This window comes from Dromaius novaehollandiae, chromosome 14 (assembly GCF_036370855.1).
Source record: "Dromaius novaehollandiae isolate bDroNov1 chromosome 14, bDroNov1.hap1, whole genome shotgun sequence".
Lineage (NCBI taxonomy): Eukaryota > Metazoa > Chordata > Aves > Casuariiformes > Dromaiidae > Dromaius > Dromaius novaehollandiae.
The window spans coordinates 11,752,235-11,765,423 of NC_088111.1; the positions used below are offsets into that span (position 1 = coordinate 11,752,235).

A 13,189-nucleotide genomic window follows, 5' to 3' on the forward strand; every position below is an offset into this window, starting at 1 on the left:
CATTATGGTGTTAAGTAACTAACATCAGACCTCTCAAAAGCATAAGGGAAGGAAGATAACATGCCAGTTATCCAAATTTCCAAGTGAGCTTCATATGCCTGCCTAATTCTTACAATTTCTAGTCCATTAGATTCAGGACAGCTTTTAGGAAGTCCAGCTAATGTTAGGATACTGACAACAGTAGGAACTCTAATCATCATATAGAACCCTAAAAGAAATAGCCATAATCATTTTGTTTAACTGGAAGATTGCTAGGGTAAAAGTCAGATCTAATTGCAACAGGAAAAATAAATAGCATTGAAGGAATTTAAAATAAGTCAAGATTAGTAATCTTAAATTATTTGGAAAGACCTATGACATTCTTATTATGTGCACCAAGCCTAGGTCCCCAAGATCTAATTTGAGTTCACAAACTCACAAAATGAGTTTGTGAAGAAATTTCTGTCTTCTCTCAGCATCCCTCCTGCAAAGATTTTTGTTTGATAATATTCAGATCTTTGCTTTATTATTAACAGTAATTCTTCTCAGTAATGCTAAAGTTAAGGGCTAATTGTGGGGAAAGAATGCAGTTTGGCTTCAGTAGAGTAATAAACTAAATCAGTTAATTATGTCATTATAGTTTTAATTTCTAATATTTATGGCAGTCTTTTGAAACACTTCCTTCCTAACTCTGGTTTATCCCTGGTAGCTACACAGGTTATTGTCCACTCTAAAACTAACATGGAGAACAAATGGGAAATGTAGAATCAGATCCAGTCAGAACAACCACTTTGTGCAATAATACAGGAAATATTTTAGTAGTATCTTTATTAAACCTTTCAAATAAGAAAGAAGACTCCCTGCAGAAGCTTGTCCTTGAGCTAAATTAAGAGTTTATTTTTTTGACAGCAAAGATTGACAATAAAACAGGTTACATGGTTCATTTCATTCACTAAAAGAAAGTGGTTCTTTTTGGAAGATGCTGATATTTTGGAAGTTTACTGTCTTCCTCTTCCCTTTCACCCTCCATGAGGTCACTACACTTCCAGTATTTATAAAGGAAGTTTAAGTTCACATGAAAGATAGCCAAAAGGTTTACTTATCACCTAGTTTCCGTGAAGCACTTACTTCAAGGAGACATGAATGTCCTAAAGAAAGCGCCAGTTCTACTTGTTGAAGTGCTTCAAGAGCTTAGATACACCATGACAACTCCTTATTTTTGAAAATAACTTAGTCTTTTTTAATACCAATAAATTCTGTCTGTTTACTATTCTCTTAATAGAGAGTAAGTTAAGGGCAAATAATACTGCTGAAAGTGTTATTTTGTGTAAGAATTTAACTGAAGTCCCCATTTTAAATTCAGAATTATGAGACTCCCAAGAGAACTTACAGTATTATAGCTTTATTATAAGCCTCATAGTTCTGCTAGCTGTTCCATGAACATAGTTTAAGTTAGCTCCTATCTATCTCCTTCATTTTTCAAGGAAAAAAAATTCTAAGGTCAAAGATACAGTACCTTAAATAACTATTCAGATGCCTATTAAACCCTTCACATTCTTTTTCTAAAGTCGGTCAAAACAGAACAAGAATTACAGGAACAAAAATAGTTGGACTATAAATATCTATTAGTATTTATACATGAACATACCTGATTTATTTTAGTCTCTTGATGCCTATTCCCAGAAATGTCCTTACATAGGCTCAGACTTGTCTATTGCATGCTAGCTGTTCATTTAAGACTGAACTTGGTGCTCATTGATGTGTCTCACAGAATTAAAACAGCTCAGCCCATGGGGAGGCTGTCTTACTTTTCAATCTTACTTGCCACTGACAAAGAACACACAGAAAACTCACAGTAAAGTGGTGGTTTGGTCCTTACAGATGGCCGGTTGGCATTAGCAAAATGAAAACAACTCTGTTTTACACCTGATTTGATTCTGTAACACATCAGCAGTAGGCATAGCTTCAACTTATTTAGAATGAATGTTAGTTTTCCTTATTTTCTCCTTTCCTGATTAACAAAGTGACAAGATTTCCTAACTCTCTTACACAAGCAAGAGAAACATTAATAAGAAATAGTTTCCTGAATAAACAAAATGAATTTAACTCCTTCATCATTGAACACTGATCTTCAATGTATATAGTTTGTTGAGAAACTGCGAAATATAACTCCCTGTAACATTAATGGTAATTTGCTGCTTCTAAGGAGGAGTGACTACTGCAAATGGCTCTAAGTGAAGACCTGCAGTACTTATGTCAAATTATTTCCCACTGACTTTCTTAATTTTCAATAATTTTTAACTAAAAAGTACACTGATTAAGGGAAGAAGAAAATCACATCAATAATGCCACATCTTATTTAACTGTCATAGTCCTGGATACTCTGCAACATAAAAAGAAGAAATTCAGCTATAGCAGTCTCTCCATATTTCTCCCTGCCGTGGGTTAGCTTGTAGCTGGATCAGCTGCTTCACGTGTCTGACCACCTAGCTGTGTGAATTACAGTCCTGGTATAAAAGATGGGGAAAGACTACTGCAGTCCTGGCATGGATTGGCTCAGGCTGCCAGAGAATTATACGTTATGTTCCAAGGCAGTTCCTGTTAATTTTTCTAATATGAACAGTGTTTTTTTCCAGTCCTTGCAAACTAATATGTTTCACTATCAATTACTGATACAGACTTTATGATCTTCATTTCATAATTTTCTGCTCATCCACAAATTAAGAAAAGTTTTATTTTAGCATGAATGATTAGAACAAGAACACACTTGCACTAAGAAGGTGAGTTCTGCATCCACTCTCAGGCCACTATTATGGAATATACATAGCCTGGACTAGAAAGCGATAGGATTACTTTTGGTCAAGACAGTGTCTTCCTTTAGCATGCAACTAACAGGGATTACTGAGTCAGACTTGCTTTTTCTTGATTAAAGAAGATTATGATGGCCTAGAATGGGAGATCATGGATTACAGAAAGTTGGCACCATCTATCAAGCAGAATCTTCTCATGTTCTCTAGTGTTTCTTTTACCACTTCTTATTTAGCTCTGGTACTTTATAGGTAGCAAATCCATTGGTATAAGACATCCTAAACAGGAAATGGGATAGGTTTTTCAGAACTCGGCAAATTAGGCTGGTTACAGACTGTTGGCTAATCTCGCTTTCTTTTATGACCTTTTTCCTATCTGAAGTTGAGTAAAATTTTGTTAAGAAAGGTTTTTATCTTTAGGGTTTATATCACAATCTGTCTTTTATTCTCACTCTGAGGAGGGCCTGAAATAAATCATAGAGAAAAACAATGATTTGCTTATTCTGTAAAACTTCAAATATGTAATTTTTCAGTTCCGTAGTGTATGCTTTTTTATGCCTCTGTGGGACTGATTCACATAGCTTGCACACTCCTAAATTCATATAACTTTTGGTGGTTTTCAGATGGAGGAAACAACTGTATTTTGACCAACTTGCAGGGTTACCCTCAACTGTTCAGGCAGCAGAAACAGATCCTTTAAGTGAAGGTAAGGAGATCTTGTTTATGCCATAAAGAATAACTAGCGCAAGCCTACAAAGATACAAGTAAAAAGGCTAATACACTAGCTTTGGAAAATGTTTTTTCTATCAAAAAAACCCCAACAGATTTGGGATTAAGTTCCTTCCATGGATAGAGAGCATAGATTATCCTTCCATCCTTCCTTCCTTCCTTCCTTCCTTCCTTTCTTTCTTTCTTTCAGAATGATCTTAATTTTCACTTTTATAGGAATATATATATCATCTTGGATTTCTGTCACTTTGCTTATAAATAATAAAGCATTCAATTCATATTCCTGAATCTTAGTTCAGTGTTCAGGCCACCTCCCAAAGGAAAGGAGAATTGAAAATAACTTAGGAAAGTTACTTCCTTCACTGATACATTCAAAATTAAAAGAGTTTATCTAAGTGCTCCAACCAACATTCAGCAATGCTGCCTTTTCTAGTCACATTTGTCAATGTCACATGGATACAGTCAGAAGAGTTCTTTCAGATCAATAAGAAGCTTTCTTTAGGCAAAGACATACATCCAAGAAATGGAGAAAAGGATAATCTCTGTAACATTAGGGCATACTGTTGTGCCAACTGCTGGAAACAATAGGTAAATGTCCTCCAAACAATAGACCCCAAGAAAGTTGTAATGAGGCTGCTGCTTGGGGTGTTCTTTTCATGACTGTTTTTTACCAAATATGACTTCTAAGACCATTATTTGTATTATACTAGCACGTTAAGAATCTGCAGAGATTGTGATTTTGCTAAGCACTTAACATGTGCATCTGTGTTCCCAAAGGATTGCAAACAGCAATTCAGATGTTAAAAGGATAGACATATGAACTGTCATCAGTAAAGCCTGCATCAGTTCTGCTATTACTAACCCTTTCATAAAATAAAAATAAATTTAAAAAAAGACCAGAGAATAACTTCAATAAGCTTAACTTGCATAAACTTCCCCAGAAGTTACAAGATTAGTTTATCTTTGGGTATTTTTGTCAATAAACATTTTTTTGTGTCTACTAAGTCTCAGTAACACAGAGGAATGTTCTTTCTTGCTCCATCAAACAAAATATACCATACTGAGTTTAAAGCACAATCCAAAGCAAGTAAGTAAAAGGCAAAGGAAGATGTCACTTTAATATAGTTACTAAAATATTCTTTAACAAGATATATTTACAGTGAATGACTTTAAACAAGAGCACTGCATTCTGTTTATCTTATTTGAAAACTTACATCTGCTAAGAAGCACAATATATTGCTATCATCCATACCAGCTTTAACTTTTAATTCCTTTTAGAAAAGGAAAAAAGTATGCAAGAAATTGCAGTAAAAGCTACATGCTAAACAGATTCTCTCAGTGATTGGAATGAGTCCTTTTTTTAGTGTAATAGATTGTAAAATTCACTTTCAATGAATAAATATTTATATTTTACTTGTCATTCTCTCTGAAAAGTGTGTTATTGAGAATAGTTGACTAAGAAGAGGAAGGAGCTAGAGAGATATATATGGTAAAGAACACTTTAAGTTGCATCTCAGCCTACAAACAGGGGCCTGATATAGATTGCACGGTATTTCCCTAAACTGCTGTTTAGCTTCAATCTAACCTTCTACAAGCTACTATTCAATTCTGTGGCCAGCATATAGCTAAAGTATAACAATTACAAAATATTTAAACTGGTAAGAACCATATCCGTTGTATTCTGATAAAAGAGTACTTATGAAATAAATTTAAAATATGAAAATGTAGCTTATAGAAACATTAAATGTAAATGCATTTGTGATTTATTTTTTATATTAAGATAGCATTCAAACTCAGAATATTTTATAAAAAGAAACATATTAGAATCATTTTGTTATTATTTGTATTACAGTAGTGTTCAGGAACTGTTATTTTATACCAGAACCCTATTCCCCTAGCTGTGGAAACAGATCAAAAAAAATAGTCTCTCAGTGATTTTATAGCTTCAAAAAATGAATCGAGTAAATGAAAAGATGCGATGAGACAATATTGATAAGCATAACTTTACTTGTGAGGTAACTTTTGTCCTTTGAGGTTCAGGGAAAAGAAATGTAGTTCTGTCTTTCTCCGAAGTGTTATGGACAGCATAGAAAAATCCCAGGAAGCTGCCTTTTAATATAATGGACTCACCAAACAGCCAACATCTTAATAGTACCTATGAGAAATACTGAAAAAGGATAGAACTAGGTTGTCACAAGCCTTGCAAAGTAAAGAAACCTTATTTGGTAGGATAGGAAAGGGAAGACAAGCCGAAGGGTTTGAAGAGGACAGAGTCAAAATTGCAGTTTATTAAATTGATGTTTGTATTTTAAATGGATTGGATTGCATTTGCTAAAATTGTAAATGACTTTGCTGACTGCAATGTGAATCTGGAGCAGAGTGAACATGGGAATCCTTGGATAGCTCAACTGTTGCATGAGCGCTACAAAATACAGACAACTTGGAGGTGAGGTCCTAGGGAAGAGGTCACATGAATTGTGGTCTTGGACAGTAGGCCAAGTTAAAGGTGATGTCTAAAAGCAAAGAGAGGAAACATAGCAGGCAAAAATTTGAAATACGAACATGAACATAACTTAGCCATTCTGCAACTGAGCTTGACCATATAGCTAGTCATCCATCAAAAAATCACATGACCCCCAAAAGAGGGTGCAAGCTTTAGTTTTCAGTGAAAGATTTATTTAAAGTAGAGGATACATTTGTACATTTTTAACCATAGAAGCAAATTTATATCTGTGGATTGAAATTACCTAAAGTATTGAATAAAATAGCATTCTGTGAAGGATACTGTTGCAGGATCTGTATATAGAGATACAGAAAAAACCTCCTTGCCAGGGAAGCTGAAGGAAGATAAATTTTACATTCAACTATCAGACCTCCTGAAGGGAGAAGCCAGGAAGAGGTTTAAGTGTCATTTATTAGTGTCAGATCAGCCTGTAGGATCACTGAATCTTGTTGAGAATAGTTTCATGAGAGCAACAGAAGCTAAAATGGAGAAGAACATCAGTCAGCTGAAAAGCACTCCATAGATAGATAAAAGAATATGTGAAAATTTATTATTATATTCCGCTTCTAAGGAAGAACAGACACCTCTATTCACAGGAAGATGGGAGAACTGGATAAGGGAGAGCTGCATTATTTCTCTTACATGGTGCTATGAGAAGAGAGAACAAGGAAGAAGTTCCAGTTCCAGTGCCAAGTCATGCTGAAGGAAAGAGGTCACTCTATGCCACATTTCTCAGCTTTTATATGGAATAGTCCCCTCCCCACCCTTTGACACTTAAATTCTTATGTGCTTTTATTTTAGACTAGGAAAAGATGAAAGTTAAGAAATACAGCCAACCAAGTTAGCGTGTTTAGTGTTTCCTTCTAATGGAGGAGTTGGAACAAATAATGAATCATTACAGGTCTCAGGGAAAAAAAGCTCCTAGGATCAGATTTTATTAAGAAGTTACATTATTTCATGAATATATTTGCTTCCTAAAAAGACACCACTGAATGACTACATAAAATGTTAAAATAGACAATACTCAGGCCGATTGCGGGCTGTACATTTTTTCTTGGGTGTTTATTTTGGTGTTTTGGAAGATTTCTTGGCTGACTGTACTAGTTTGCCAGCTTTAGGTGTCGTAAAAGACTTTGCTTCAGGCTTTTTGGGAGTCTTTTTCAGCTCTTTTTCCTTTATTGCCTCCTTTGGCATGCTGAACTGCTTGGCTTGTTTTTGTTTTGGTGACATCTGCAAGTCTGCATGCTCTTCAGTAACTTTGTGTTTCGTTTTTGGAGTCTCCTGAGGTAGAGATTTTTTTCTCTTTCCAAGGCGTGTTTTAGTTTTCTTGCCCAGTTTGTCAGCTTTTTCTGGACTCTGATTTGGTTCTGTTTTCTGTATTTAAGAGACAAAAAAAGCCATTACCCTTCCACATAAGAAACATCTTTACTGTTTTTCCAAGAAGAGGAATCAGTGAAAGCTATCATAAGTTACAAATGCTTTCTATCAATTGCACTATTCCCTAGAACAAATGATCTGTTCACGTTTCAGGATTAACACACCAGTCATGAAAAAAATGTTACACACAACATTGTGTGTAACAGTGTAAGACAGTAAATAGATTTAACTGATGCACAGGCATTCACCTGTTTGGCCATCCAGGTCACTGAGCTAATCTGCTGACAGATCTTTATACCACAGTCTCTTTCTTGCCACATGTCTGGACTTACTAGATTGAGCAGAGCTGGACTTTATATCCTTACACATCAGCTCTACTTAAACTGACTGCACTCTATCTGTGCACTAAGCCTAGTACTCCCTAGAGACTGACACACATTCCAGGATGCCCCCAGGAGAGCAGTTTGTTGTCAACAGAACAATTCATACAATCCAGCTCCAGCTGTCTCTCTCCCAGGGCTCTGGCAATCACATCTCATCACATGAACTAACCTAGGCCTATCACATGACAGCAGCTTGAAGCAAGCTGTACAAATTTTCTTGGTGGGCTGCACATAGTCATAGCTGTAGGTTGGACATCTCTGAACAGGCACATAGATAGAGTTCAAGGTTATACTCCAATCATGAACTAAACTGAATTTAGAAGTGTTATTGTTTTATTCATCCATTTTGTTTCAACTAGGATGCTGTTAGACATGTGAATACCATCAGGCTGGTTGTCTGGCAGGCATGTTAGTCGCATGATCCGCATTATCTCCAATATTCTAATAACGCAACTGTACAATACTTCACTACAGCTGTTGGCTTTCAGTTTATATTTTATGATCATTAATACTGCATGCTACTATGCTACAGCATGTCTTACTTGTTTTTCTTTAAGTTTTGCACTCCAGGCAGAAGATGATATATTAAAATATATTAGAATTAATTTTTACAAGTAGCTTTTAATTCAAAAACTAAATATTTCAATTAAGGATCAAGCTGTTTCTCAATCATTTCTCCTTCTTCTGACTTCAGACCTGTCATTTTAGCTAGACAGAACTGTCACTATTCAGAAGTAAAGAACAGTAAGTATTGGCTTCCTTTATCTGTAAGGGGGGTTAACAGAAAAGTCTCCAAGATATCCCCCCAAGTATACTTAATCGTTGCTTTCATGATATCTTACCAAAAAAAAAAAAAATCCGTATCAGTTGAAGGATGTTGAAACGTACTGTTCTCTAAGAAACAATGAATTTCACTAGTTCAGAATGTTTGATATTAACCAAAATGTGAGTTTCTCAATATTAATAAACAATCACCTTCAGCCAATATTAATAAACAATTACCTTCAGCTCAGCTATGCTGGTTGTTTTTTGAATAGGCACCAGTTGTGGAATTTCTCCGTCATCATCATCATCTGGTTCTTGGACTACTGCTTTTTCTTTCATCTCTGGCTCTTGGTTAGCAGCAGTAGCATTAATTTCAGTTGTCACAGCAACTTCACTTGAAGTCTTTTTTTTACCTGCTTTCTTCCGTTTCTTTTCCCTTCTTTTCTTTTCCTTCTAGAATTAATTGCAAGTTTATCTCAGACATACACCCACAGTATTTCTAAATATATAATGATCTGTTTTAGTACAGGTAAAACATAAGACATTCTAGCAACGTCAATGTAAATATTGTTGTTCTATAGACCTAACTGGCCAACCATATGTAAAACACCAAAAAATGCATAACTAGCAGAGTGAGAAGAGTTCATTATAAATACCACATAACTGCACAGCAATAAAGTCAGGATTACAGCTTGTAAATTGAATACGTACACTCCTGATTTATTTTAGAGAAAGAAACATCATACGCAAAACTTTGGGTAAAGGAATAGCTGATCTTTTTTTTTTTTTAAAGACAAGTAGGTGAAAAAACACCGAAATACAATGTAAATATTTAAGCTTGTGAATTATTCAGATGCCACTGATTAGCTGATCAGTCAGGGATGCATAGTCTTAATCCATGTATATGTTAATTATTTTCAGATGGGAAATGTGAATAAACATTAAATTCAAGCACAAAGTTCTGAGAAGAAATTTGAGATCCCTACAGTTGAAGAATAGAAACTTGTAACTTACAGAATGGCCTGCTACCATTCTATTTCCAGTTTGCTTTATAACCTATCAGGGAGTTTCCATAATCTCATGATACTGAGTATTACAAGTGCCCCAAGTCAGGAGTACCTAACCCATTTGTAGCCATAGATGCCTGGGATCCACTGCCAACATGTTCAAACCCAACATATTAGACACTATAATGCATAAAAAGTGCTCAAAGAACAAGTAGTTCCATAGAGTTTTACAGCTTAGTTTGAAGAAATTCTTTACCTCTTCTTCCTGTTTATCAACAAATGGCTCTTTGTCAAGCTCATCTAAGTTGGAGATTTGTGAAGTAAAAATTGGAAGGGCAACTGATTTAGCTGTTTTGAGGTGAAGAATTTTTACATTTTTCCAGTTCTGCAACAACAAAAAAGTGTATGATAAAAAAAACAAAGCTGAAGCCAAGGCATTTCATCATTCAGTGTAATCAGCCAGCAGTACCTTTGGTAACTTCTTTGCAATCACGTCAGCTGCAGCAATAACATTTTCTAATATCTCATCAGCTTTCATTCCAGTGTGACCGATACGTGCTGTACTGAAAGCAGAGAAGAGTAATATTTATGCATGGGTAAAAAAACCCATAGTACTTCTGATAAATTTTCTTGTTCTTAGGCATATCCAGAAATGAAAAACCCACTTATCTGCAATTATCTTAATTGAATGGATGGCTTGCTATTGCAGTAATCTTTTATAATAAGTCATAATGGATTTACCTGTATTACATTAACCATTTTGTATTTGGATATGTGACTTCTCCCTTATATTACTAAGCACGTTGCAGATTTAGATGGTTTTAGATGCAAGACAAACAAAAAGAGTCTTAGAAGAATAGAATATTTTGGAAGTAGCTTTTATCTAATTTAACAGTAATATTTCTATGATTGTATATGCTGTTTGATAGTGACAATTGCCTAGAAATTCCTTAACTATCAGGAAAGAGAGATAAGAAGCAATACCCTACAGGGAGACTTAAGTAAAATTACTTTATAGACATTATGATTCAAAAGGGCCTATATCTAGAATGCTGACCCTTAACCTCTTTTATTCACATATTAATAGAATAAAAATAAATAATTTGCTTAAAATTCCTACAGTTAAGGTACAATTGTCCAAGTGAAGTATTAACTGACTTATACTTACTAACAGCAGCCTTTGTTGGTAACTGGCAGTACAGTTCCCTGGATGTGTTTGTGCAGTTCCTTAGCAAGATTGCTGGCTTTCAGGTTTACAGATAGAGGTGCCCTAAGGAAGAAAGGGGAGGGGGGAAAACACTTTTTTACAAAGAAGAATCACTTCTATAAGATACTGCAAAGCAGCTACACAGAAGTTAAAGACCTACTTTTTACTTCGATAGAAATGTTTTCCTAGATGTGAGGGCAACAGCCTTCTAATTCGGTCATCAGACAGAAAGAGATCAAATCTGTTCAGGAGACGACGCTTTGCTTCAAATGGTTTATACTCTTTTCTGAGAGTTTTGTATGAGATGATCTGCAATGCAAGCAACAGTTTAGTCCCAACTGCTGAAAACAGCCAAGAAGACTTCTTAAAACTGCACAGAGCTAGTTTGTGTAATTGCTGGTCTATCAAGAGATGTTATTTTGTCTTCCCTGTTTTTGAACACTGAAGACAACCAACAGAAAAAAGGTACCGTTCTTTTTATTTAAAAGTCAAACAGTATGGATCTCTTGCACAGTAACTGCATAGCACCAAGCAGAACTAGAGCACAGGGTAACACCTAAATGAAGTAAACAGAGCAATAATTGTCCAGTTTTACTGCTAGTAGCATAAATACAGCGGAGCTGCCAAGGACTCCTATCGTTCCACATTGTGGATTTTTTCACAATTGTGAAAACTGTCAGTTTATTCGCATTAAGTACTGAACCATTTTTTCTAGCAAATACGTCTGTTAAAGATTCAGTTTTGAACTGAAGAAATTACTCTGAGTAAATTTTTGAAGTTTAGCAAACAACACAGTTTCAATTTTCGGAAAAAGTCTGACCAGAGATCACCAACGCAGAACCACATATATTAAACACCGGGGAGGGGAAAGAAAGCAACTGCTCTCCCTTCCCGTTGGCAGAAGGGGAGGAGGCGGCCGCGCGGCGGCCCTCACCTGGCTAACGCTGGTGATGCCGCTCTGGGTCAGCAGCTTCCTGTACATGTTCTCGGTCTGCTCCGCCGACAAGTCGGGCTCGTCCTTGGTGAAGAGGCAGACCTCGGCCGTGTCGGGCCGAACACCGTGCGGCAGCGGCCTGCAACAGCCGGGAAGGGGGAGGCTCAGAGCGGGCAGGACCCCCCCCCCCCCGCCCCCGCGGCGCTGGTTACTCTCGGAGTAACGCCGGCCCCGCCGCCCCGGCTCGCTCACAGCTTGATGAGGCGCTCGGCCCGCGGGATCTTCCACACCGTCACCACCAGGAACACGCTCTCGCCCTCGCCGAGCAGCCGCGCCGCCCCGCCGCGCGCGAACGCCAGCAGCGCCTGCACCGCCTTCCGCACCTAGGACGGCACCAGCCCGCCGGGCGGGTCACGCCGGGCCCCCGCGCCGGCCCCGCGCCCCCTCCCGCCCCGCCCCGCGCGGTACCTGCGCGCGCTCCAGCCGCCGCTCCGCGCCCGCCATGGCGCCGCCGCCACGTGCCGCCCGCGCCTGCGCGCCGCCTCTTCCGGGGCGCGGCGCGGGGCGGGGCCGCGGCTGGGGCCGTGCGCGTGCGGCGCTGCGGAGCTCCGCCCCCAGCGGCCTGCTGCCGCCCGTCCGCGCGGGGCCGCCTCGGGCGCGGGGTGAGGGGCAGCCGTCCTCTCCCTGCCCCCGTGAAAGCCCGGTCGTCCTGCCAGCGGCAGGAGGCGGGTGGTCGGGGGCGGTGCTCCGCCGGCCGGGCCGCGCTGGTTGTTCCCGGGCGCCGCCTTCTCCTTCGCGGGCCCGGAAAGGTGCGGTGAGAGGAGCCGCGCCGTGGTGCCCCCAGGGACCGAGGGAGGGGGACGGCTCGTAGCTCCCGCTCCATCCTTTTGGCCTTTTTTGAAAACAAGTGCGACATCTGCTTTTCGCCAGTCCCCGACCCCTTCCAAAAACGACGCGACGGAGCCTTGCTGGGACCGCAGGCAGCTGCCTCGGCGTCCTCAAACGCGGCCCATCCCGCTGGTCCCACAGACGGGTACGGGTTGGGTTTTTTCTCAAGTAATCCTGGGCTTGGTCCTCATTCGCTGCTGGAGGTTTTTGTCCTTCATCTAAGCACAGAGGGCTGGGAGACCTTACTGATGAAGCCCGAGGCCAAGAAGGCATTGAGTACCTCAGCCCTGACCGTGTCCGCTGGCACAAGGTCACCTGCCCCACTCAGCAGCTATCTGATTTTTCCTTGTTCAGCCCTTTGCTACTATTGTAGCAGCAGGAGCTCTTGCTGCCCTTGCTGTCCCTGCCAGTTTCCACTCAGGACAAGCTTTGATTCTCCTAACACCATCCCTGCCTGCCTCAGCAGTGTTTCTAGACTCCTCCCTTGCAGCCTAGCCCTGCTTTCACCTCCTGCACACTGCCACTTTGCACTGGGGCACTGGCATAAGTTCAGCCAACCCCATCTGATACATCTGGTTGTTTCCCCCCATATCAGGAGGGACTGTCTTTG

The 13,189-nt window shown here is 39.2% G+C and overlaps 1 protein-coding gene across 2 annotated transcripts; it reads right to left on the reverse strand.

The window, feature by feature from the left end:
* Positions 1-6,922: 6,922 nt before the first annotated feature.
* Positions 6,923-12,268, reverse strand: RSL1D1 (ribosomal L1 domain containing 1). 2 transcript variants are annotated; one of them, XM_064520356.1, is made up of 9 exons: positions 12,160-12,268; positions 11,944-12,074; positions 11,692-11,830; positions 10,918-11,066; positions 10,719-10,820; positions 10,020-10,113; positions 9,807-9,935; positions 8,781-8,993; positions 6,923-7,392 (listed from the first exon to the last, which is right to left on the reverse strand). In XM_064520356.1, the coding sequence occupies exons 1-9, from the start codon at positions 12,193-12,195 to the stop codon at positions 7,081-7,083; spliced, it is 1,305 nt and encodes a 434-aa protein (XP_064376426.1). In that variant the 5' UTR covers positions 12,196-12,268; the 3' UTR covers positions 6,923-7,080. The 2 variants fall into 2 exon arrangements, with proteins under 2 accessions (XP_064376426.1, XP_064376425.1); XM_064520355.1 differs by having other exon boundaries at positions 8,781-8,996.
* Between the last annotated feature and the right edge of the window lie 921 nt (positions 12,269-13,189).

What these genes read in the sequence shown, in the direction of transcription:
- RSL1D1 (XM_064520355.1), bottom strand. Translation starts at nt 12,195, where the DNA reads ATGGCGGGCGCGGAGCGGCGGCTGGAGCGCGCGCAG. An exon ending in GCCGAGCGCCTCATCAAGCT is followed by an intron (nt 11,831 to 11,943) that starts GTGAGCGAGCCG and finishes CGGCTGTTGCAG; the next exon opens with GCCGCTGCCGCACGGTGTTC. An exon ending in TTGATAAACAGGAAGAAGAG is followed by an intron (nt 8,997 to 9,806) that starts GTAAAGAATTTC and finishes AATTAATTCTAG; the next exon opens with AAGGAAAAGAAAAGAAGGGA.